Source organism: Bactrocera neohumeralis, chromosome 3, assembly GCF_024586455.1.
Source record: "Bactrocera neohumeralis isolate Rockhampton chromosome 3, APGP_CSIRO_Bneo_wtdbg2-racon-allhic-juicebox.fasta_v2, whole genome shotgun sequence".
Classification (NCBI taxonomy): Eukaryota; Metazoa; Arthropoda; class Insecta; order Diptera; family Tephritidae; genus Bactrocera; species Bactrocera neohumeralis.
The window spans coordinates 71,840,947-71,866,961 of record NC_065920.1 but is presented as its reverse complement, the minus strand read 5'-3'; the positions used below and the strand labels follow the sequence as shown (position 1 = coordinate 71,866,961).

The 26,015-nt window shown below is 37.6% G+C and overlaps 4 protein-coding genes across 4 annotated transcripts; 2 read left to right on the top strand and 2 right to left on the bottom strand.

Annotated features, from left to right (window-relative positions):
* Nucleotides 1-413: 413 nt before the first annotated feature.
* LOC126752051 (transcription factor grauzone-like) lies at nucleotides 414-2,641 on the bottom strand. The gene is made up of 4 exons (XM_050462590.1): nucleotides 2,396-2,641; nucleotides 1,456-2,333; nucleotides 816-1,113; nucleotides 414-740 (listed from the first exon to the last, which is right to left on the bottom strand). The coding sequence occupies exons 1-4, from the start codon at nucleotides 2,516-2,518 to the stop codon at nucleotides 558-560; spliced, it is 1,482 nt and encodes a 493-aa protein (XP_050318547.1). The 5' UTR covers nucleotides 2,519-2,641; the 3' UTR covers nucleotides 414-557.
* Nucleotides 2,642-3,596: 955 nt separating this feature from the next.
* LOC126752054 (uncharacterized) lies at nucleotides 3,597-4,959 on the bottom strand. Its single transcript, XM_050462592.1, has 3 exons — nucleotides 4,535-4,959; nucleotides 4,340-4,463; nucleotides 3,597-4,274 (listed from the first exon to the last, which is right to left on the bottom strand). The coding sequence occupies exons 1-3, from the start codon at nucleotides 4,834-4,836 to the stop codon at nucleotides 3,873-3,875; spliced, it is 828 nt and encodes a 275-aa protein (XP_050318549.1). The 5' UTR covers nucleotides 4,837-4,959; the 3' UTR covers nucleotides 3,597-3,872.
* Nucleotides 4,960-5,518: 559 nt separating this feature from the next.
* Nucleotides 5,519-8,648, top strand: LOC126752480 (probable serine/threonine-protein kinase samkC). Its single transcript, XM_050463297.1, has 3 exons — nucleotides 5,519-5,957; nucleotides 6,025-6,349; nucleotides 6,407-8,648. Exons 1-3 carry the CDS (start codon nucleotides 5,656-5,658, stop codon nucleotides 7,217-7,219), a joined length of 1,440 nt encoding a protein of 479 aa, XP_050319254.1. The 5' UTR covers nucleotides 5,519-5,655; the 3' UTR covers nucleotides 7,220-8,648.
* A 9,089-nt stretch (nucleotides 8,649-17,737) lies between these two features.
* Nucleotides 17,738-26,015, top strand: LOC126752840 (venom dipeptidyl peptidase 4). The gene is made up of 8 exons (XM_050463833.1): nucleotides 17,738-18,247; nucleotides 23,011-23,105; nucleotides 23,165-23,295; nucleotides 23,353-24,147; nucleotides 24,214-24,412; nucleotides 24,860-25,397; nucleotides 25,465-25,679; nucleotides 25,752-26,015. Exons 1-8 carry the CDS (start codon nucleotides 18,070-18,072, stop codon nucleotides 25,884-25,886), a joined length of 2,286 nt encoding a protein of 761 aa, XP_050319790.1. The 5' UTR covers nucleotides 17,738-18,069; the 3' UTR covers nucleotides 25,887-26,015.

Sequence of the window (26,015 nt, the reverse complement as noted above, 5' to 3'; positions counted from 1 at the left end):
TGCTTTCACTAGTTAGCCTTATCAAAAATAAAAAAAAAAAACACTAAACGATGTAACATTTGATTCTATCTTAGGTAGCACGCCTAACGCTGAAGCATTTCATTGTCATTCGTCAATAGCACCGCGTCAACTGATTATTACAATTATTTCGATTTTCAACTCCACTCAGTCGATCGAAGTTGAGGTAATTCAACCGGTATTACGAACTTGCAAAGTTTCATTGGTTTTGCTAACCTTAAAAACGAAGATTTGACATATAATAAACATCTGATAATTTGTAAACAAAAAATCAAAATAAATCAAAAATAGATGTGTTTGAAAAAATAGAGCGTTACACGATGGAACAACGTTTCTTCATTTTTAAATAATATTAAAAAAAAAATTTTCTAGTCTCAATCGCTTAAAAACAAGCGTTCAAATTAAACACCACATTTTATTTTCCGAAAAATGCAAATAAATGGTTCTAAATCACAATCATTAATACAAAATAATTATTAAATAACTTAACGGCTTGACATTTCAAATCCAATAAACGTTCTCGCAGCAAATTTGTTATATTAATCAGCTTCGACAGCCTGCCTTAAAGGTACCGCTAAGCTTTTCTTCAACGCGGACTGTTCGGCCCACTCCTTAGCATGTTTCTTCTTTCGATGAGAATACATATTGCCATTAGATTTGAAAGTTTGTGGACAAAAACTACAGGTATATAAAGCTTCTCCGGTGTGGGTTGCCATATGTTCCTGCAATTTTAAATATGGAAAATAATGTAAATAACTATTTGGACTCAAAAATATATACACAAACTTATAACTCACTTTAAAATCGGTAATTCGTTTAAAGGCTTTGTCGCATAATTTGCATTCATGTTTTCTTTGCAAGGAATGCATATACTTTATATGTTCACGATGAGCTTGCAGAGACGGTGACACTTTAGAACAAATTGGGCAGGTTTGTGGAGTTTGATACTCCTCCGTGTGCATTGTTTTCATATGACGTGCTAAGCCATATTTCGTTTTGACCGCAGTATCACATAGAGCACACTTTATTAGTTTTCCCGGCGCACCAACATGGATTAGACGCATGTGTTTTCCTAATTGAATGTCGTCGGAGAAGCTGAAAGAAATATAATAATTATGAATTATCACCTAAGTATATAGGTACCCAGAACAGTTTCACACGAAATTTGTAACACCCAGAAGTAAACGTCAGAGGCGATATAAAATTCATAAATAAATGATCTACATGACGAGCTGAGTCGATTTAAACAAGTCCGTTTGTCCGTGCATATTTTTGTTGTACGTCTATTCTCACCAAGAAGTCGCTTAAATGACTAAGCCGTCGATATCGGACCACTAAAGCATATAGCTAGCAAACAAACTGTTCGATCAAAAACTGGAAGGGTGTTATAAGTTCGACTTGACCTTTTTTCTTGTTTTAACTATCTATAGCACTTACGTTTTACCACATTCTAAGCACGGTACGGTTTTTTGATCTTCTGTAACGTGAATGTTATTATAATGCTGTTTCAAACAAGAAGCACGGAAAAATCCCTTTGAACAAATTGTACAACGATGTACACGTTCCCGATTGCCATGCACATACTGAAGATGAAGATCGATGCAACGTCGCTCCGTCATTCGCTTTCCGCAATGTTTACATTTGAAATAGTCGGGATCTTCATGAAAATGAATATGATCAATTAATAAACCTCGTTGACGTATTTTTTTACCACAACATAGCACATAACCACTCGTTTTATGTGCTTCACTGAAATGGGTTTTCAAATGTGTGAAGTCCTCTAATGGAATTTGACAAATGCAACAAGTAAATTTAAAATTTTTCTTTGCAATATATTCATCTAATTCCGCAGTTTTCTTACTAACGCTTTTTCTTTGATTTATTTTACGAGACTTTCGTTTTGAGTGACTATCTTCTTCATTCTCACTCTCCAATTCTTCAGAATCAGAACTATACTCGTACGATGATACAGAATTGTCCATACATTCTTCGATTAAAGGCTCATCTTTAATCTCTAAGTCTTCAGAAACCATCTCTGATGGATTACATATATCTGTGGGACTAGTTGAGGCGGGTAACATAAATTCTTCAACTTTAATTATATATTCCGAAAGTGGTTCAACTTGTGCGTCGTCATTAGACATGATTTCTTCTTTTATTTCAAAACTATCGGTTTCGAAAGTCGCACTTTTGAGAGTATACGCAGCTTCCTTATGCACTAGCTTCACATTTTCATAAAATTCATGAAATGTTTCTACTGAATTCCAACAATTTCGACAAATGAACTTCATTTCAATTTGAGACATCATGTCCAGCTGAATAAAATAATTAAAATGTAGTATATATGTATAAAGGCAAATCCACAATAATTACGCACCCCATCCTTAAAATGCAATTCAATCACTTCACGTCCATTCAAGTCGATAACTTCTTTGGAGTCCAAATATATTTGATCCTTTGAACTTTTTAAACATAGTAAACAACATGTCTCATCAAACATTTTAATATCTTACTACAATGGCTATAGAATAAATAAACGGGGATAAATCTCTGCAAACTTTATCTCTGCTGAAAACAACCCGACAAGCAGTGATAAAGCCTTGATGAGCGCCTCGAAATTTGCGATTTTTATACCATTTTCCATTGTAGCCAGATCTCGCATAAATAAAATTTTTGGACATTTAAATAAAACACCCAATATTTATAACGATTATATTTAAATTTTTTGTATGACTTTATGGTATATAAAAATAACTAACTTTTGATCTTTCAATACTCAATAAAAGGATTTAAGCTTGTTGGCTCGCAATTAATACATTTCTTTTAATAATTTTCCATTCAAAATTAATTTTATGATGCATAACATCATCAAACATTTCATAAAATATATTTAAATTTCACGTTTTCTTTCATTTTTATTGCTCCATATTTTTTTAGTGAGCTTGAACGACGGCAAAAAATGTATATATACATATATATATATATTATCATTCTGACACTTCCAGCCGTTTCTCGATGAGAACGAACTTATACAAAAGTATACAACGAACTTTGCTGTCAAAGCAAATGTCTGAAGCCAAGTAAAACGAAAGTTGTATGTGAATCAGCAATTACGTTCTGTATTGACAGGTGTTCTGCAAAGCAAAACCAAAAACAAAACTTCAAAATAATTTGTTTGCAACATGCCGGTGATCCCAGTTTTTCAAAAATCAATATTATCAAAGTTAATTAAGGTATTGCATTCTTAACGAAAGTTCAACCAGTAATATGGGAAAGATTGTGAGGGTAGTTTTCTGATACGCCAGTTGTGGTAGCGGTAGAATTATGCAGAGTTGACAGTCATAGGCCGGATAAAAATCTGGGTCCGTTCCGGTTACGTAGACCCGACTGTCATAGAAACGGTTAATTCCACTGATATAGCGCAGAGAACGTACATTTATTATTACATTATACGTTCTCTGTATAGCGTTGAAACCCGTAATACCTCAAAATATATTGTTTTTAATTATATGTATGCTATATCTCATTGTGTGAAAGATACGAAAAACTTAGTATGCTGATGATTAAATAAAAAACAATTATACAGTAATACTTATGTGTTTTTATTTTAAGTTGAAGAAAAAGCAAGTACACAAATTATTTTATCAATTTGGAATTAAGATGTCGCACAACTAATACGACCGGTTAAAATTACTAACTAAGCAATAAATAAATTATATATGTTAAGTAGACGACTATATTTTGAAAAAAAAAGAACTTTAAGCCCACCTTGGATAAAAACAAACATGAAAAAACAAAATCATATGTATGTGTATGGACACAAAAACATTCTTAGTAATATTACAGCCACTTTTTCAGTTTCCATTTGTACATTGTAAGCGTTGTAAAACAACTTCGTGCTTCTTTTGCCAATTCATAAGAAAACTCTCTAACGCCATAAATGAACGTTCTTCAGATTTCAGCTGTTTCAAGGCTGCATCACGCTGATCGGATAGTATACTATTGTCAACACGTATTTGTGTCAATCTTTCCTTAGTAAAATTGTGTCGCAATAAAAAGCTGGTGTCGCCGTTTGCTCTGGCATATGGCTGGTATCTTGGTTGACCTCGTAACTGTGTCGGCAAAGCTGACTGTTCCGCGGATTTTGCCATAAACGCAGCTGGCTTTTGTATTATTTTGGTGGTTTGCATTTCCGTAATAGGCAACTCTTTGTTCAGCAATTCTAATGGTATTTTTGCAAATAGTCGCTCCATAATCTATGAATTAAATGTATATAACTTTATTGTCTAGTTATTGCTATAAATTATTGTCATTTACATACCAGTTGTTGATGTGTAAGTAGTTGGTTTTTTTGGCGAGGTGCTAATAGGCAGTGTATTAGTGGGTATAGTCTCCAGTGGCTTTGTTTATCATTTTCTTCTATTTCCAAACGGCGACGTTCGGCGCTATAAAGTATGGGCATGCGAAGAAATCACTATTAATTTTATTATAAAATGTATATAATATGTTTACTAACATGTATTTATTTTTGAAACTGTTTATTTTACGACGCACCTCCTGTGCGTTGACAAAAAAACCATATTCCCGCATACCCTCTGATATTGTACGGAAAATAGGTATATTTGTCTTTAAGGTCGTCACTTCATTGCTATGCAGTCTCCATAATTCCACCAAACGCATCTCCTCCCAACTGTTCCAGTATCGTGATCGAAGATGTTTTGGTACTATTTCGGTGTCCTCGCCGCCAGTTGTTGATGTGTTTTGTGATTGAGCCGGTGGCTGGTTCTCGTCGATTATCTCCAGGTCGCAATTGCTCATCTTGTGCTATAACTGTTTTAGAATGTATAATTTTGTAATATTTGCTAGAAATATATTGTTAAAAAGAATTATGTTTGTGAAATACGTTCATAACACAACAAAATAAACAAATGTCACTATAATTTTGCTTAGGTGAGCATTGCCAAGCTAAAAAGATATCAAAATTGATTTCATATAAAGTATGTTCTGAGCACACCGAAAGCAATAATACTGCCTTTGAATATACAATATATCATATGCATACTTAAAGTTAATAATTTTTTCCCATTAGTTAATAAAAGCAGAAAATACAAAAGAATTTCGGTTTCTAATATTAGGTATTTAAATAATTTGTGAACTAAATGGTGGCCTGCATGGTGGTGATTTAACCGATAATTGGGTTGTAACGAGAAATCGTAAAGTAGCGGTATGAATAAAGAAATTCGATTTGAGTACGTGACTAATATGCCAGCGTTGCCATTTGTCCAAACATAAAACTTGTCTATTGGAAATAAAACATAAAACAAAAGTTTTTTCTAAAAATTTAATGCGTTTATTAAATTTTAGCAATTTTTAAACATTAATTTAGCTTACGAATTCTACTATTTCTCCTTTATTTTTCCTTACTATGCTAAAATGCAGTTTTCTGATTCTCCCATTTTGGCATTTTCGTAACGAATCATAAACGTCAAACTTTCGTTCGTTTCTCCCGCTGCGTCTTTAGCGACAGTTGTGCAAAAAGTACAAAATTTTATACATAAAATCTTGCACAAATTATAATTTCAAGAAAAACGTAAATTCTACCATTAAAAATCGTTTGTTGTACCCCAACCATTTCAGATGTTGTCTGAGGAAGAGGCGGCAATGGACTACGATGAGTTGACATTGAATCCATTGCTGGCAGAAATTGAGGCCGAAACTGATTTGGACTCGAAAAAAGAGAAACAACGCCGCTATTGGACGCCAAAGGAAGAGCAACGTTTCTTTGAGATTTGGGGACGTGATAATTGGCGTTTAACGCGTCACGGAAAAAATACAATTTTCTTTGCACAATGGGCTGTTGAGTTGAAGGAGCGCTTTGATATAGAAGTGAAACCCGAGGAAATACAAGCGAAAGTAAACCAGACGCGCGCGAAGTTCAGGTAAACGTTGGGCGGTTACATCAAGTTCCATTGTTTAATGTTAATATCTATGTTAAACTTTTTACAGACAAGTTAAGAAGCAGATAGCTGCTGACAAAAATTGTGTGCGTTGGAAAAAGTTTGCCATTATCGATAAAATTCTTAAGAATCAATATCGCCCTAAAGACGCCGAACCTGTACCGAAAGAGGCATTGGAGAATAATCGTGACATCGATTTAAGCGAAGTACCGTCGCCGCCCTCGCCACCACGTTCAGGACGACAGTCTTCACCAAATAGTATTACATCAAGTTCCAACACGCAAGAAGCAACTAATAATGCTACGACTACGGATAATAACAACACTTCGATATCATTGGATGTACCGGCTAGCACTGAAGACATAGACATCAAGGTATGTAGACAGTTTTTTGGTGTCGATACATAAATACATATTTTTACTTCTATGCAGAGTGAATTTCTTACTGACTCCAGCATCACGACTTCGCTGTTTAACGCGAGCACTGAGCTCTTCAGCGATCCAATCGACGAGGTAAAAGCCGAATACTCTAGCGATTTTCACAATTTTGGCAACTATCCACAGCCAAATCATTTTGAAACACAGCCACCAACTCAAGACGATGACGATGAGGAGCCACAGCTGCACACTTTACAAACACCACAACAATTGTTAGAAGAACAAAAGCAGAAACAACAACAACAGCAATTACAGCAACAGCAGCAACAATACCAGCAGTATCCACCAGCATCATCAACGGCGCCACCCCCTGACACCACAACAGGCACCAATACGCAACTACTGCAAACTGGTTATGATCATAGTAACACATATGCCAATCAAAACCATTATGCGGCAACAACTACACCAACACCAACGACAGCTACATCATCTACCGCTAATCCAGCATATAATAGTCAATACGCCGGTAGTAATAATAACGTTACCAACAGTAGCACTAGTGGTGGTGCCGCACCAATGCAACCACCAACGACGGGCCTGGGTCGCGGTGCACCCGGTCAACCGCGTCGACGGCGCACATCGCACGCCAACAACGTGCTAGCAGCACAGGCTGGCGCCGAATCCTTAGAATCTATGTACCTAAATGAGGTGCGTAAAAAGAATATTTTACTTGCGGAGCAGTTGGAAATCGCACGTAAGCGTATGCAATTAGAGGAGCGTAAAGTGAATTTGTTGGAACGTTTCTTTCCACAATGCTTGGAGATGCAGGAGCAAATACTTGGGAAACTCAATAGCAATACTTAAGACGGTGTGAACGTGTCATTGTAAGGTATTATGTGAAGTGGAAATGCATGTGGAAGTTTTTCATATAAGTTAAAGAATAAGTGGAAATTGCAGCAAATAATAAAGATGTGTTTAGTTCAAGTAATTCTACAAGAAATTCATCAGAATTTCGCATAACATCTTGTGAAAACTAAATTTGAAACAGCGCTACGTCGAAACGGTGAATGTGAGTGTTGTAAAAAGGGGAAATCCCGCATTTTGCTAAATTGATTAAAAAAGTAATTATTTCTAAGATGCTACTTTTGATTTGGCCATGCAAAATACAGTTTAATTTGTTTCTTATTGTAGTCTTCTCTTTTCTCTTTTCAACAAGTCTTGTTGTGAAGAGCAAAAATTGTAATTCTCGTGTATCGGTACCAGTAATTCTTAGTCTTTTTTTTTAAACTTTATATATACCATATTATACAAAGTATTTACAACAAGCTATGTTTGTGTTAGTTTGTAGAAACAATTACAATTATATTAAAGTAACATTGATCCACAATATAGAAATTTTAAAATGATTTTAAAATATTTTATCATGTACAACATTTCATCGAATTCGGCTTATAGGCCAGTGCAGAAGTGTTTGAAAATCATAAAAATTGAACAAAAAAATCAATATAGGTTCAAACTCAATTAACAAGGAAGGTAAATAAAAAAATTGAAAGGAAAAATAATTTACGGCCGATTTGGGGTCGAGAAAAGAAAGGAGGCTTGAATTTTTCTCTAATATTTTAAGTTTATGCGAAAAAGGTGTAAATAACAAATTTTCCATAGGACTCGTAGGCTCGTAGGAAATCGAGATAAATCATTTTTAACCCTTAAACCCGGTAAATTATTTTTCTTTTAATTTTTCAAAAATTATTTACCTTGGTCTATTAATATTTTAGAAAAACAATCAACAGTGTGCTATTTAAACAAGAATTCAACACCATTGTTTGTATTTTTTTTAGTTACCCTTTACAAGTTTAAAACATAATTTTCACCGAAGAGATAAAAAGCGAAAATATAGAAAGCTAATTAACTAATTAATCGCCACTAAGCATAGATCAAAAGATTGTAAAATAATTCATATTTAAAAACCCCCAACAACATGTTTGGTAATAAAAATACAAAAACAAAACTATATACTTAGAAACATACTATGTGACTAGGAGTGAAAAGTTGCAAGCTGAAATACGAACAAAATCGTAGAGTTGTTTAGGAGCAAAGAAAGCGGCATGGAACTGCATATGTACTAGAAGAGGAGGAAAAATTGACGCATGCACATGTTTGTCAATTTGTATGGTAATTTTGCGTAATAGGTAGTTGATAAGACCAGTTAATAAACATGATTTCTCATTTGTAAAACCACGAAAATAAAACAAAGCAAAAATTAAATAAAGTTAAATGATTTTTAATGGCACAACAGGTCTTTATTTATTTTATAAAATAGATTCTCAGGTTTTGAAACTTCTTCTTCAGGTTTTGAAACATTGATTTAAAATTTTGCACACACGCGCTTCTCTCCCCAACAAGCTGCTCATTCGTAAGAAGCGCCGATATCGGACCACTTTAGCATATATAGTATGTATGTATGTATATTGAATTACAGTTTTATAAATTTTCCTATAGCCTGCGAATCCTTCGAATATCAGTTGTTCCCCCTCACCACAGCGCTGTTCAGAGTTAAAGGGAAAGTAAGTAGTGGTTCTGTCGGTAGCTCTCCATCAACTCTAGTTTCAGACTACTGCAACCCTGTAGCGTCCTTCAAGCGACGTTGGCTGCCACCAAGACTGAAATTGAGGCATTTTTCAGAAAGGTGTGTATGTTTAGCAAATCCAAAGCGACCATATTCACAAAGTGGAGGTTAGAGTACAGACTTGGCTTGATATTGCAGTCGATGGCGTTCCGACTGTCAATAACCCTAAAGTTTTAAGTAAGACACTAGACAGCCTGTGCTTCTTTACTCCTCACACGACTGCGAATATTGGCAAAGCACAGAGTCGTAAAAAAATCCTCAAGTCGCTAGTCGTCAGCACATGGGGAAGTGACAAAGCAACGTTGTTGGCAACATACAAGGTAATTGGCCGGCTGGTCCTTAACTACGCCGCTCCAGTGTGGTCGCTTGGATGCAGTGGAACGTAGACGAGGAAGCTCTAAGCATGTCAGCACACTGTACTCCGGGCTACAACAAGATGCCTCTTGATGTCTCCCATCGAACACCTGCTCAAAGAGGCCCGCGTGCTTCCAGTTAAGGAGCATAATGAACTCCTCTCCAAATAGTTTCCGCTAGGGTGTTTTCGCAGAAATCATCCCTGCAGCCACCTGTTGGAGTGGAACCGCCTCCTTGGAGCATCAAGAGGTCCTTCCTCAACTACGCGACGACATAAAACAATACGCTGACCAGACTTCTGACGCAACAAACTTCAGACATGCACTGATCGCCATTCACAGTGGATCCATTAACACCTTCACCGACTTCAACTCAGTGAATGGCGTACGTGCACGAGTCAAACCACCACACATTGCAGACGAAGAGCTCGAGTTGCCGCAAGAATCGAGAGCGACCCTCGAGCAGCTTCGTTCCGGATACTCTAGCAGGTTAAAGTCCTACTTATTCAGCATAGACCGTGACATATCAAATATGTATGATAGTAACCCTTCTCCCTATGGTCCGACCCCGTCGAAACAGCACGTTTCCTCGGCCTACCGTTGGATGACGTCGATGACAAGTTATCTAATCCTTACCATCCTAACCGGTATTAGGTACCCGTTACAACAACAATAGCAATTAAAAATAGCTTGTTTTATATTAGAATCGTATGGCTGCCAGATTACAGCGGAATCGCCGGAAACTTCAAAGCCGCTTCTCGGATGTCTGATTGCTTTCTGATGTTGGACCTCCAGCAAACGCTGGTCAACAACCAAAACTTGTGTGACTGCGAGAATTGAGACCTTCTATGAACTTCAAATCACATTTAAATCCATAATTTTAGAAGTCCATGGGGCTTATCCAACGTAATCAGACAATATGATGAGCCTCCTGAGTGCAAGCGCAACAACTTCGTGAGTATCATTAGTGCTCACTTTAATTCGTTTTTCTTTCACCTAAAAAAAAACAGTTTCCTCTATGAAAGCTTAATTTTTTAGTTAATCAGCAACTGAAACAAAAATATTCCCACCAGGTTAAGTAAAAAAAGCCATTATCTTCGCAATTTGGCGTCAATTCGACATATCAATACAGGAACAATTTTTGGACCACTTGGGTTTTCCAATGTTGAGGAAAACTTTCTTGAAGTAATTTAGAGGAATGATTTGTCAGACCTTAACCAGATAAAAATTTGGGTCCATTTCGGTTACGTAGACCCTACTGTCGTGCCAATGGCAAACTTTCTCTTTATCAGCAGTTGAACTTACTTTCCGACGTCTTTTTCAAAATCTTCATAAATCATTCTTTACTTGAATCGCCGCATAAAACTGAAGGGTAATGAAATAAAAGCATACTCGTTTCGGTAAAAGCGTCTAAACTCAATAAGTATTCTGCAGATCTCTTTTCTAATTACTTACCGATCCAAACAGACTTAGATTATTGGTCGAACACTCTTGAACTCGAAAACTCTGGAACATACTACTAATTATTTTGGCATCTGGCTTTTGTGGTATAATGGTGGCATCATCGATTGAAGTCCTTTGGAAGTAAGCCACATCTTATGGGTAGGCTAAGTTTGGTTATCTCTTTATCACACCTAATACTCAGTCGTTTGTCGATCCATAAAGTGCTATAGATCGGAACAGAAACTCCAGAATTAAGTCAATATTAAGAAACAAGCTGATTAAAAATTGTTTTTGTTCCATTGAAATTAATTTTTGACCAATACATAAGGAATACGAAGCGATTCGATACGCCACGAAAAGTACAAGAGGTTACAATTCCACTCATAGTACCATACATTATAGTTTGATTGATAGCATCATGGTGAAATAAAATTAATTTTAGAGTAATAATAAGAATTCCTAATATCATTTTCAATCTACGCCTCTAATACAAAGTAAAGTCATAAACAAATGGTACACACTCGTATTAATGAAGCAAAGCGGCATAGGAGTGACGGGCATGAGAAATTCCAGCGTACCTTTGAACAAGCGTTCAAATCAAAAAGACAAGCAAGTGTCTACAAGATAAGCGTGTAGATGATAGGGCCAAGAGCTTCACATACCTACTCAAATAGTCTCCGCTTTTGTGAGCGCTATCTCGTGTCGGTGTGATATGGGTGAGCTACAATTCAAATTCTTTGAAGAGACCAATGAAGTGTCAAAGTGTCATGCTGTCTGAAATCTATGAGTCCATAGCATAATGGATTAACGAAGGGCATATTGGGTTAATGTATTTTTCACAGCTTGATAATAATTGAAGAATTTCACAAATGAATAAAATGAAAAAATGTGATCAGATTTAGAGATCAACTTCAATGATCGGATCAGTAATACCGATAATAGATAATGAAATACTTACAAAAATGCTTGCTTTTATGAGCAGAAAATAGTAAGACTTTGTACATAAATTTAAAATTCTTAATTTATACTTCAAATCTATGAATCTAAGTCGTTCCCCTCAAAGTACTCTCCTTGGCCACAATACACTTATGCCAACGTCTTTTCCAATCCCCGAAGCAGTTGTTAAAGTCAATTTCCGGAGTTGCCTGTTATGCGCGTGGTGATTCACGTTTAATGCCTTCAATCGTTTAAAACGGTTTCCCGAAGCAGTCTTTTGAGTTTGAGAATAGTAGAAAATTTGGCGAAAAACTCACGAAGCAGCAATGCAGTATGCGACGGTGCATTATCGTGGTGTAAAAACCAAGAGTTATCGACCCATAATTCCGTCCACTTTTACGCGAATAGCTTCACGCAAATGACGCATAGCACTCAAATAGTATTCCTTGTTGACGCACCTCAATAATCCAAGAAAACTGTCAACATAACCTGTCAACGTAACCTTGATTTTTGACCTGTTTTGACGTGGTTTTTCTGATTTTTATTCAGTTAAGGACTATCGCCTACGTTTGGTAATCGGAAAGATTCGCTCCGAAAAAAATCATGTTTTCACTTCAGGTATTTAAAAATGTTTTCACTGATCCTTCCGCAACGATGCCAGTAAGACCTTTGGCTGTCTCTTTTCAAGCACTAACTTTATTTTATTGACGTCCTGAACTTGGTCCGTTCGTCTTTGAATTAGCCGTCCTGAATCGTCGTCAATCGTTCCTTCCTTGAAAATGCTTCCCGCCGATTTTTATTACTAAGAATCACTTAGTGGGTTCCTTCCTTCAGAATGCAGCCGTTACTAAGAACAATTGTTGTTGTTGTTGTTGTTGTAGCGGCAGAATTTCCGTTCCCACGACATTCGGGTCTACGTAACCGGAACGGACCCGGATTTTTATCCGCCCAAAGACTATCAACTCGGCAGAATCCTGCCGCTACAACAACAACAAGACTTTGCAGTAATGTTCGGCGTTGTCCAAATGTAATCGATATAGTTACTGATGGCACCAGGGACCAAGAAATACTTGACTTTATGTGACAAATCTGTTTCGAAGACGATTTTTGAATAGAAATATTATAAATTTTCCAAAAATCTTTCAGAAAAATATGGATAAAGTAATACAAAGTGTAAAAAAATAGCCTTGATACCTGAAAATTCCAAGCGTTTCTTAAATATATCACTGTAGATGAATTAAATCTTTTATATGACGAAAAGAAGAAAAGGAAGTATCTAAATTTTTTTAAATACATTGCACTTATAGTCATTAAAAATACTCAAGGAAACAATTAGCTTCTCATAATGCAGAAAAATAACAATAACAATAATAATAAATCCGGCAGACATCCCCACGCCAATAAGCCGCGCTCAATTGAAGTCTTAAAGTGTTAAAGTAAACAACAACAACAGTCAGTTAGCTTAATTTCAAGTTCACTACGTCAAGTTCGGCATATAAAAAAGTTAATCAGCATCGAAATAATTAATACTCCTTATTTTTATATATTTTAACGTTTCATATTCTATACAATTTTTAAAAGTTTGTGAGGGTACATAAAGCAACTTGTGAGTATAACTTAATTATTTCTTAAGTACTTGTTAAGTTTTGATTGTCTTCATTATTCCCATATAATATTTAGTTACGACATTATCATTAAACAAATATTTGAAAAACCCTTGAAGAAGATACTTGTTTCGACCAAAATTTTATATTAGAATTGTTCGCTACGAATCAAGCAAATTTATTAATTAATTTAGTCTAACTAGCTCTCCAAATTTTGCAATCTATTAGTATAGATAAAGGTACACGAGTGAAACTTAGATTGTGGTCCTTCAATACAAACTAAAATGTTCTCATAAATGACAGACGAAGGCTTTTGCCAAAGCTCTATAACCGCCGGCAGTCACAACAAATGAGAGAATCGCGTTTTCAATGGCCGTAAAGTTCAGTCTTCTAGAACTCCTTTGACTGTCTAACGTTCTCTTTATTTTCGACTGTGAATAAAAAAATTAGCAATTATTTACTATATAGGCTATATATGCAGTTTGCCAAGAGATGGCGTAACTTGATTCCTATTCCATTGAAAAAAATGTTTTTCTGGGGAGTTTTTCTTCATTACTTTAATATGTGGTGATTTTAGCTTGAAATACGAAGAAGTTAGTTGCCAAACACATGAAGAGCTCGCAAATCATTAGGAGTCACTTAAGCAACCAATTCAAAGCGTTTAAAATCAGCCGGATCTATTCAAAAGCAAGGAATTTGGGTGCTAAATGAACTGAGACGCTGAAAAGCGATTTTACATCTCAAAAATGTTGCTTTACCGCGGCAAAACGAAGTCGTTTTTGCATCGGATTGTGACTGGGGATGAAAAATGAACCCTTTCTCAAAGCACTATGTATACGAAAATAATGATGAACCTGATCAACCAGCCATATTTACAGCAAAGTTGAATATTCACGAAGCCAAGGCAATGCACTGTTTTTGGTGGGAACAAAAGGACCTGGGGTAAAAACAGATTAGCAAAAAAGTAGGTCTTGATAGCGACACCTACTCAACAAGTTGAAGCGAGTGACACCAGAAATTTTCTGCTGGGCACGATTTCATAGTTTTCCATATGACACCTATCGGCCAAATGAGGTCGGTTAAAAACTATATGGAAAACAGCGACGGGGATCTTTTTTCTCAGCCGTCTTATAGACTAGACCTTGCCCCTTTTAACCACCATATCGGCCTCGTTTAGAAGGTCGGTTAAAAACTGTTTAGAAAACAGCGACTGGAGTTTGTCTCAGCCATCTTATAGGCCAGACCTTGTTTATTTTAATCACCATATGTTTCGGTAATATGGCTCACATCAAAAACTCGGCTTAATTCATTTTGTGTTGGCTGTCGAGCCGGCAATACCATCCCCATCTTGAGATCCAGCATTCATTATTGGATAATACTTGACCGAATAGTCCACGTCCAGCCCGTAGAGAGTGTACACGATGACCGTGGATAGTCGATTCGGTGCAGTTCGCTGAGGTATACAACGGCTTGGCGCATTTTAAGTCGAGAAAAATCGTCGAAAATTGCGCATTTTTGGACGAAGAGCAACCTGAAAAAATTCAAGAAACAACGGTTTGGAGTGCTGGCTGGGCCATATTTATTCAAAAATGATGCCGGTGAAAACATAACCGTCAATGGCGACCCTTATTGCGCCACCATAGTCGGTTAGTTTATTTGATCGTTATCTCGGCAACATTTGATTTCAACAAGACGATGCCACTTACCCCACATCGCAATAATCAATGGATTTATTGATAGTACCCTTCGGTGAGCAGATAATTTCACGTTTTGATGTGATCGATATACCACCAAACCGTCAGACTTTTTCCTGTGGAGATATGTAAAGTCACAAGAGTATACGGACAATTCCGCTTCGATTCAGGTTTTGGAGCAAAACATTACACCAGCTACCAGTCGAAATGCTCGAACGAGTCATGGAACATTGGACTCAACGGATCGACAATCCGAGACGTAGTCATCATTTGAAAGAGATAATCTTCAAAAAATAAATGCCAAAGACTGTCCTTTCGAAACATTACAAACATTCCCCATTAACTTTGAAGTTTCTCTATTTTTGCTTTAAAAAAGTAGGAAACCTCAAAATAGATAACCCTTTAGATATGATATTGAAACAAAAGTTGTCTTAGTGTAGAAGATCTTCAGAAAAATAATTTTTTACTTGCATATACGCCCGCCTCACACCACTGTCTATTGATAAGGTTCAATGAATTTATTGTATAATGGAAAGTGTAGAAAGAAATAAAAGAGCGACAGCCGGTAATTGTTTATTATGCTGTCATACATGGCAGTGGCCTTCGTTTGCGTCTGTTCGGAGTACTTCAGAGTAATACTTATGCAAATATTATGTCTACTCATATAAAAAACAATAAAGAGAGTATGAAGTTAAACGGCAAATAAATTTGTTTTCATGCAGAAATGCGATTATCGCGCGATAAGCCAGCAAGCAAAAGCCATTGTAAATTTAACGAATCTATATTTGAGAATCGAAAGACTAAAAAATAGAGTGATAAATTAATGAAATTTAGAAAGAGGAAGTTTGAAGTACAGAACCATTAACTTTGACGATCTTTTGTAGTAATTGTCTCATAAAAGTTGGTATGCGATAGTTGGAGGCGAGAGGAGGCACTAGGTCGAGACTATCAAATACATTTTGGGGTAATATTTAAGTTACTAAGAGATCAGGTGCCCAGAATTACCACCGGATCAGAATTTGCGGCCTGATCGGATGAGGATCAGTATCTAATTAGAATCTGCGAACCGATTCTCACAACAGCAGACTCTACATTATCGGAATTGACACGAATTTTACACAAGCAAAGGCTAATATTTGGATCGGTGAGTATAATAAAATCAAGATCTTCCAGCTTTTTTAATACAAAGAGTACTTTAATGTAAATTGAAATGTAGAGGAATGACCAAACGATGTCTACAAATCCAAATTCGATGAAAGTGGTGTGGCTTCGAAAACTGGTTGTTTAAAACCAATAACCAATTTTCTAAGACCCACCCCTTTGGTCTGAAGCAGCCTCTCACAAATTTCCATTCGCCAAAGATCATCCATTTGAAATTCAGTTTCCAAATCTTTTCGGCTTACTGGGTATCCCTATATACAAACTTCAAGCACCATTTCACGTGAAGTATCGACAAAATCTTGACTGTGTGAACTTTTTTTGCTATGGAACGAAGAAACTGTGTAGAATGTCTTGACGTGTCTAGTAAATAGTGAAGCACTTATTTATTATCTATCTTCATTTCAAATCATATTCCGCTAAGTGTTCAAACATAATCTATTTTTAGTCTGACATGCGATGGCTCTTGACTTTATTGACTTGCATCAGTTTACGCGTGTGGAGAGAGATTCACTAGAAAAAGTTTCACAGGTCAGTTCACAGTAGTGATAAAGAGGATTGGTTTATCTGTGGTTCGTTTGTTATTTTATGGGCACTGAGGGGTAGAGAAATTTTTAGATTTGTTGAGTAGATTAATGTCATTCTTGAAGATTTGAAGAATGTAATTAAAATTAATGCTGGATTTGATGTTAAAATAAAGAGTCGATTAAATCATGGAACAGGAAAGCCTAGAACACATGATTCGGGATTGCCCAGCAATTTGCAGGCCCTAGATTCCATCTACGTGGACAGGGATCACATAACCTCAGTTGCGCCCAGCAGGCTCCTGGAATTGTTCAAGATGCTGGATCTTGTTGACCATATGTGATATAGGGGAGGACACAATAGACCGTAGGTCGCAGTGCAAAACCTCAATTTTCACTACCTATCTATCTGTCTAAATCTATGATGAGTTTGATGAACGGATTTTCTATTGAAAATTAAATCTAATGATCTATGTGTGATCTATGTTATGGTAAAACGCTCACAAGGGCCATAAAATTTTAGATTTTTGAATGTAATGCATTTGGAACATCCTTTCGACCGCTAACTCGATGAAGGCCTCATCTGTTCTAGGTCCAAAAGCATTAGAAAATATTCTAGCAGAGATACTCGGATCTTTATCCGGCCAAGGACTGACAACTCGCCAGATTTCTGCCGCTAAAATAACAACAACAACAGATAGGCTCTCGGTATGGCGTTAAAACCCTCAAATTATGCAAATTGTATGACCAAACAGAGAATTTCAGTGGGAGCAATGGAGTTGTGCGAGTGAGCGCGACTTTTAAAAATGTTGGCTTAACTCCCCCGAGCGCAACCAGATAACAAGCACTTCGCTGCGTTGATGTAATACGGGTAGATCTGACGGAGATTGTGATTTCTAGCTTATCGGCTGCCTTAGCACTGACGTAGCTGACATTTGAGCGCGTTGGACAGCCGTAGAGCGCCTTGAGCAGCCGCAGCGCGCAAGCTAGCCGATCATGGCTTATCATTTCAATGTGCCGTGTCGACCTGTTGGCGCTCAGTTGAACGCTGGCAGTCAAGTGCAGCGGTTGTGTGGTGCGCGTGTTACTTCTACGAAGTGCATATACGAAGTAGTGGGTGCCAGTCAACGGCCGGTGTTGTTGGCTACCGTTTGCAAAGTTGTATGTTACTCGCTTGTTTGCGTGCGACGTGCATAATAATTGATTCGATTTTATTGCTCATTTACATGAAAATCAAATAAGAGTTCAGTGACGTGTGCGCGTACTTCACTCAGTGATTTATTTTTACTGGGTTAAAGCAAAAAAAAAAAAAAAGTTAATTGCAAACGAAAAATAATAATTAATTAAAAATTACAAAATAAAATACAAATTTTCAAATGATTTGGAAAACGAATTTAGTGCTCTTGTTGTTGGCGCTGATAAGTGCGACGCAGGCGCGTAATTTGCCACGCGCTGATCCAACAAGTGAACCGGATAAAAAAACACCTTGGGAATTGACGGAAGCGCTTTCGGCTAGCGGATCCTTACGGAGTTTCAATGGCAGTTGGATTAATGGTAAATGTTTTAGACATTTTTGCAATAAAATCGTATACAAATTAGTGTTAACGCAAAGAGTTTTTGCGCTAAGTACTACTACTTATGTTCCTAGAAAAAAATATTCTGTGAAAAATAAGCCAGCATTCCGCTTAAACTGTCTTTATAAAATTCAGCTTACTTCGCCACCACTTTGGTTATGGAATTTAAGCCAAATTTACTTAAGTCTCACATACACTTGTGACTCTTAACGATATCTAACGCTGAAATCTTATCAAAGCCTATGCAAATCTAATCTGTCAACTGCTGCCATAGTCGCCTTTCAAATTGTACTATTGGTGCTATAATTCTTAACACTTGTTCGCTTATTTATTGCCTAATAAAACCGTGTCGATACGCGCAATAAAGCTTCACACCATGACAAAACTATTTTTTATTGGAAATTCCTGCGACTTGTGGAAAACTCACATATTCGCGTGTCGCTTTTAAGTTGCCACTGCCTCTATATGTATATGCATATATTATATATAGTACATATGTATGTTTGTGTATTTATGTTTTTAACGGTTTTACCAAACAAGCTGAGCTTGTGACGCGCTCTCGCTTGCACAAATTGCCATTTTTTTCTCTGCGCGATCTTGACTTTTAGCTTGGCTGACATTCGCTCAATTTAACCTGATTAAATTTCATGGTGAAATGCGTTGGTGGACTAGACTTAGACCATTAATTGCTATGACCTATGTTTGGATATTTCCATATTAGCTAATGCGAATGCTTATGAAATATTGAATCTATGAAAAGAAATATGTAAATTTAATAACATCGAATCTTAAAAGTGGTTCAAACATTAAAATTTTAATATATTATATAATATTTCTGCTGAGTGAAAACAGTATAGTTTTTTGGAACTCCGCTTGAACAGTTAATCCTAAAATGCTATTAAAAAAGTTATATGAGAAAAAATAAATAAATGTTTAATTCAAGACTTATTCTTTACTGGCATAGAGACCGCTTACGCGAGGTAACAACTGCTATAGCCGAGCTAACAAATGCATGTAAGTGGTATCTTTTTGGCTTTTTGACGCCAATTCGTGATGTCAAGTGCCGCCAGGTCTTTCTTCAACTGAGTGGAGTTCTTCCGCTTCCTTTACTCTCACCGGCGGATTCTGCGTCGAATACTTTCAGACCTGCAGTGTTCACATCCATTTGGACAACATTAGCAAGCCAGCGCAGCCACTGTCTCTTGATTCGCTGAATTAAGTCAAAGCCGCCGTACATCTCCTAGAGCTCATTGTTCCATTGACTGCGTCGTTGCCAAAGCGCAATGTACCATAAATCTTCCGCAAAACCTCAGTCTCGAACACTCCTAACTCAACTCAGCAGGTGTTGTCATTGTCCATGCCTTCCCATCATATGGCATGATGGGAATGATGAGGGACTTGTAGAGTTTGGCATTTGATCGTCAATACCGTAGAGTAATTCTGCATTGGATTTGAAGGCTGATAGTGTTGCTGGTGTTAATACAGGTTCCAAGATAGACGAAATTCATTGGTTTACAGTTATGACAGTGAAGTGTTAGCCAATAGCGAATGCGATGATATTTCCTTTTGTCCTCGTTCAGAACCAAACCCATACGCTTCGCCTACCTTTCCAGTCTAGTGAAAGCATTATTGATAGCGCGGTTGTTAAGGCCAATGATATCAATATCATAGGCGTACAAAAGCAGCTGTACACTCTCATAGAAGATTCTCTATTTAGCTCTGCAGCTCAAATTATTTTCTCCAAGAGTAGATTGAAGAAGTCGCACGAAAGGAAGTCGCCTTGTCTGAAACTTCGCTTCGTATCATATGGCTCGGAGAAGTCCTTCCCGATCCTCACGGAGCTTTTGGTATTGCTCAACGTCAGTTTACACAACCGTATTAGTTTTGCGGGGACACTAAATTCAGACATCGCGGCATAAAGGCAGCTCCTTTACGTGCTGTCAAAAGCAGCTTTGAAATCGACGAAGAGGTGGTTCGTGTCGATCTTTTTTTCACGGGTCTTTTCCAAGATTTGACGCATGGTAATAATCTGGTCGATAGTCGATTTTCAAGGTCTATAGCCAAACAGATAAAGTCCAAAAAGTTTGCTGACGTTAGGCTTCAGTTTTTCACTCCATACACTCCGTGGGATTATATCCGATATCAAGGAGGTTTATCCTACCCTAACTCGCATAGATTCTGGGGTCTTATTTTTGTGGATTGAACAGAGCACGCTTAGGTTCCAATTGTCGGGCATGTTTGCATCCGGCCATATCCTGCAAAGAAGTTATTGCGCGCACTTTGTCTGTTCTTCAACGCCGTATTTGAACCTATCGGTCCCTGTCATTTTGTTGTTCTTCAGGTGGGTAATTGCTATTCGAATGTCTTAATAGTCGGGCAGTGGAACGTCCTCTCCATCGTCATCGATTGGGGAATCGGGTTTGCCATCTCCATATGTTACATTTCACTGGCATTCAGCAGACTAGCGAGGTCTTCCCTTCATCACTTCAGTATTCTCTGAGCATAAGCCACTAGACCACTTCTTTGGGTCCTACATAAGTAAGTATGCTGCGATCTTTAAACTTTTCTTTAATCGCTGCATCTTTTCGAAGAATTTTCGAGCACCCCCCTGTACCCTATTTGCTAGTTCCTTCGTTACGCTATCAGTTTATGATATTATAAACCTCTCTTCAGATTTCTATTACCATAAATCTAGATTATTTCTGACATTTTAGATTAAAGTGAAATTTCCGGAGAGAGTTTTCTATTTATTACCTAAAATTTTATTGTACTTAGTATTGGAAATTATAGATAAGTTTTAACTGTAATTTTGGCAGAAATACCCTGATCAAATCTGGTAGAAGATTAAAAAAGTGAACTCAGCATGATTTTAACTAAATTGTTAAAGAGTTGTGATAGAAGTTCGGATCTGGGAGAATGATATGTTTTGTGCTTGGAGTAGTGGAATCCATTCATCATGATTTTTTGCCGCTACAGCGTTTTGTGAGCTTTGGCTTGCTGCATCTATTATCTCCGGACATTTCGGTGACTTGGGAAGTACGAATTTCCATGTCTTACTCCAATCCGTCGATCCGATCGATCTTATTTTTCCTTTTGTTTTGATGTTGAACGTTTTGGCTTTGATAATTTTATTCTGCGCCCATTCATCTTATATGACCTAGGTATCTTAATCGATGGGCTTGGATTCACCTTCTACGCCACTCATATTTAACTGTTCCAACAATTCTTCTTTCGAATATTTGTACTTTGTTATTGTTCTTTTCCAGCAGCGACTATGATTCTGCACCGTACTATGAAACTGATCAACTGATGGTTTTGTAGACAGCTTCCCAATATCGTAAGATCAGCAGGAGGTTAGGTAAGGTCGTAGGATTGATCTAAAATCGATGATTGGACACATTTTCGTTCTTGGTTTTACCCATAAACTCCTCAAAAGTAGATCACTAGATTCTCATCGATCGACGAAGTGTTTTGTGCTTACCACAGATTAATTAAAGAAACTTCGCTAGGTTCGCCAAAGGTGTGTCAACCGAGATATTTAAATATCAGTCTGGCAAAAGATCGCTATAGAGAAGGAAATGATAAGATGATTCCACATCGCTTTCCTCCATAACGTACAGCTTTGGTAAGTTCTGGTCGTTGACCAGCGCCAACTGAGCACACTGGAGGACCTATGGTTCAACGTTTGAATGCAAGCAAGACTCTACTTAAGCAGATGTTCGGTTTTGCAGTCTTCAGCGATCTTCTTCAGATCTGTTAGTTTAAAACTAGCGAAAGAAGACTCAATTAACTACCCTCCCCCTTTAACTTCGATTAATCCTCTGCAAAAGCTCATTGTACCTTTTCTCCAACGGCTTTGGCCAGCCTACAAATACCTACCAGGTGTGTGAGCAGATAAGGAACTGTCAAGAGAAGGTTCCGTAATGCAGTGATCTATGTTGAAAGTAATGCAATTGAAGCAGTGGAGAATTTGTGTCACTGCCCGTCGTCTTATACATTCAGTTTCCCTAGGTCTAATAGCAGCCTTCGCCGCCAAGCACCAGCAGCTATGTCTGCCAGTGCAACGGGTAAAATAGCATTGAGTACCATTGTTGGGTAGTCCTTACTGTACTACAGATGCTGATGAGGGCCGCTCTTTGAACACGCTCCAGCTTCTTAGCTAGTGAGGGTTTTCAAAGCGTTGCCAGACAACGATTCCATAAATCATTATTGACTTAACTACAATTTCATACAGCCAGAACACCACTTTTGGTGAGAGGCCACACCTCTTCCCAATTGCTCCTCTATAAACAACAATATAAAGCGACAGATACTTTCCTCACTTCCTCCTCGATGTTTGGCTTCCATGAAAGCTTCCTATCAAGTATAAGCCCAAAGTATTTCACCCTGTCTACCGGTTGAAGAATAGAGCCTCCCAACGAAAGGGAGTAATGTCAGAGATTTTGTATCTCCTAGTAAAATTAAATTAGTTTAATTTGGATTTATGGTTAATCCATTTCTTATTTCTTTTTGACCACTTGGTAACCACACTCAGATACCCTTGGGTTAGATCGTAAACAGTGTTGAATTTTCCTTTTGGTTTTTTAAAATCACCAAATGTTTTCAAAAAAGACTAGAATGTATCCAAAGGTGTTGAAATCCAAGGCGTAGTCTTATATTATCGCTAGATCTTTCTTTTTATATTTCTTTCATATAATATCCCTTGTCCTTCTTGTTAAACTTATCGTTTACTCAATATTTCAGATCTCGAACTCGCCTACAGAGCAGCGGACGGTTACCTCTATAAATATAATGTGGCTACGCTGAATCGTTCTTTACTTTTGCCGCCAGAGATTTTCGTAAGAAATATTAGATCATGAATAAAGAAAAGTGTACAAATATTTTTTTCAATTCTCAGGAAGTGTATCCATCAGATCTTACGATCACTTTCTCGCCAGACAACACAAAATTGCTGATACGCTACGATGTCGAACAACAATTTAGGCATTCGGTGATCGCGAAATACTCATTGCTGGATATAGACACGAGGTAAATAGAACTAACTCTTCTATAAAAAGTAATCATTTTATTGAAAATTCCTTGCAGAAATGAGACCAAAATCCATAATGGCGAAAAGCTGCAATTCTGCAGTTGGTCTCCGTCGAAAAATCGGCTCGCTTACATCTACGAAAACAATGTGCACATACACTACGAAGACGACGAGGAGTTGCAACTTACCACTGATGGTGTTACCGGCGTAATTTACAATGGTATACCCGATTGGGTATACGAGGAGGAGGTGCTCTCCAGCGGTAGCGCTATGTGGTGGTCGAAGGATGGCACACACTTGATCAGCGGCTATTTCAACGATGTCGATGTGAAAACTTTCAAATATCAAGTCTACGAAGATAAATATGTGAACAACTCGTTGTTAGAGTATCAATATCCCGAAGAACTCGATTTGAAATATCCCAAGGCCGGCACACCCAATCCAGTTGTGGGTTTACGTCTATTCAATATAGATACCAAAGAGTTAGTGCCCGTGAATATTACGGCGCCAGTGGATGTTGTAACGGCAGACCATATCATACAAAACGTTGTATGGATCGATAGTGAACGCATTTTGTTGGTGTGGCTGAATCGTCGGCAAAATTTGGCTTCGCTGCAGGAATGCACAGTGGCTGGCGTATGTCGTGAGGTGACGCAGTTGTCCGAGCCCTCCGGTTGGATTATGATAAGCACACCTGTGTGTGAGGCTACCTACTGCACATTCACCAATTGGATTGATGATTGGCAACAAGTGTGGAAGTTGGACTTGGCAACGGGCAAGAATCAATGGCAAAGTCGTGGTAATTTCACGGTGTTGAACGCCTATTACTACGATGAGGCTGCCGACGAACTGTAAGTGTTAATAGCTCCGGCGATGATGGGTTGGATATACTAAGTTTTATAAATCCTTCGTTCTAGGTACTACCAAGCCACCTTGGAGGATCAACCCTTTCAAATGCACGTCTTCCGCAACAATGTATGCTTGAGTTGTGAGTTGCGCGATCTTGACAATAACGTGTGCCGTTCTGCTGGCGCTTCTTTCAGCTCGAACAGCTCGTACTTTGTTTTGAATTGTAATGGACCTGGACCAGCCATTATACGTATTTTTGAGACAAAGGTAATGGTAACATAAATCTTTTAGAACTAGACCATAGATCAGAAATCCTCTTGCTGTAGATGTCTTTGTGGTAGCTCAATCGTCTTAGTACCCATCACCTCTTCCATCAGAAAGTAGGGTTTTTGCGATCTCTTGTGTGTTTTCCATTCTGTTTCAAACTTGGAGGCCATTAAGTTGATGTAGAAAATTATTTTGTGAATAATCTCTAACTTGGGAGCACGATTCAGCAAAGCAAACAACCAATTTTTATCAACCGCTCACACAATGTGATTTTGAAACTTCTGGCACCGGTCTTGTAGACCCCTTTAGTCTATCTAGTTAGAGTAACAATTGATATTGTAGAACTATTTAATTAAGCCGAAAGTGCTCGCAAAACTCTCTTGGAAGGACATCTTGAGAGTTCTGTTTATCGCTAATTATATAACTGATCACTGTTTTCTATTTTAGACTAATCGTCAAGTTGCTGTCTGGCAAGACAACAGTGATTTCCACGAAAAATTCGCCCAGAAAGAGTTTCCAGATAATACTTATTTGAATGTAACACTGCCTGATGGTTCCTTTGCCGCCGCCAAACTACAATTTCCACCAAATTTGGACGAATCCAAAAAGTATCCAATGATTGTGTATGTTTATGGCGGTCCGAACTCAGTACGTGCTACGAGCGCCTTCACCACTGGCTTTAACTTGTTTATGACCACAAATCGTGAGGTCATCTATGCACTCATCGATGGACGCGGTACCGGAAATAAGGGCAAAAAATTACTATACAGCGTCAATAACAATTTAGGCGACTTGGAGGCACAAGATCAGATTTTTGTTACAAAATATCTACAGAGCTTGTATACGTTCATCGACAAAGAACGTGTTGGCATTTGGGGTTGGAGTTATGGCGGCTACATGACGCTCAAAACACTGGAGTACGATGCGAATAATACATTCCAGTGTGGTGTGAGTGTTGCACCAGTTACCTCATGGTTGTATTATGGTGAGTAGTGTGGTCGAAGTGTGGTTTAAGGAAGAAGTTAATTGGAAAATTGTTTCTTCTCTTTTAGATACCATCTACACTGAACGTTATATGGGTTTGCCAACGGAAGAGGATAATTTATATGGTTATCTAAAGAGTAGTGTGTTCCGTAATGAGATTGACACTTTCAATGTTCACGATCTTCTGCTGGTCCACGGCACAGCCGATGATAATGTGCACTATCAGAACTCACTGTTGTTTGCCAAGAAATTGCAAGCTGCCAATATTTTGTTCGAGGAAATGGTTGGTAGTACATTTTACTCTCCATGAAACCTGAACTAAATCCGTTTACGTTTCGCTCTACTCTCTTTTTAGTCCTATACTGATGAGAATCACTCGATTGGCAGCTTTTTACCTCATCTTTACAATACAATTGACAACTTCTTCATCAGTTGCCTGAATTTACATGTTAAAGATGATGATGAGGGCGAGGACGAGAAGAGTAATTGATTTCAATATAAGACTGGATTTTCAATGACCAGATTGTTCATATGACTAAGCAGCAGAAGTATTAGTTAGATAAATTTTTTTCAATTAACTTTCACAATAAATGTTTTTTCAAAGGATTTGAAATGATGA

Coding starts and splice junctions, on each gene's coding strand:
- LOC126752051 (XM_050462590.1), bottom strand. CDS start 2,518: ATGTTTGATGAGACATGTTGTTTACTATGTTTAAAAAGTTCAAAGGAT. Junction 1,114..1,455: donor TGCTTAGAATGTGGTAAAAC/GTAAGTGCTATA, acceptor TATTTCTTTCAG/CTTCTCCGACGACATTCAAT. Junction 741..815: donor AACGAATTACCGATTTTAAA/GTGAGTTATAAG, acceptor TTAAAATTGCAG/GAACATATGGCAACCCACAC.
- LOC126752054 (XM_050462592.1), bottom strand. CDS start 4,836: ATGAGCAATTGCGACCTGGAGATAATCGACGAGAACCAGCCACCGGCT. Junction 4,464..4,534: donor AGTTTCAAAAATAAATACAT/GTTAGTAAACAT, acceptor CATACTTTATAG/CGCCGAACGTCGCCGTTTGG. Junction 4,275..4,339: donor TACTTACACATCAACAACTG/GTATGTAAATGA, acceptor TTTAATTCATAG/ATTATGGAGCGACTATTTGC.
- LOC126752480 (XM_050463297.1), top strand. CDS start 5,656: ATGTTGTCTGAGGAAGAGGCGGCAATGGACTACGATGAGTTGACATTG. Junction 5,958..6,024: donor CAGACGCGCGCGAAGTTCAG/GTAAACGTTGGG, acceptor AACTTTTTACAG/ACAAGTTAAGAAGCAGATAG. Junction 6,350..6,406: donor CTGAAGACATAGACATCAAG/GTATGTAGACAG, acceptor ACTTCTATGCAG/AGTGAATTTCTTACTGACTC.
- LOC126752840 (XM_050463833.1), top strand. CDS start 18,070: ATGATTTGGAAAACGAATTTAGTGCTCTTGTTGTTGGCGCTGATAAGT. Junction 18,248..23,010: donor CAATGGCAGTTGGATTAATG/GTAAATGTTTTA, acceptor TCAATATTTCAG/ATCTCGAACTCGCCTACAGA. Junction 23,106..23,164: donor TTTTGCCGCCAGAGATTTTC/GTAAGAAATATT, acceptor TTCAATTCTCAG/GAAGTGTATCCATCAGATCT.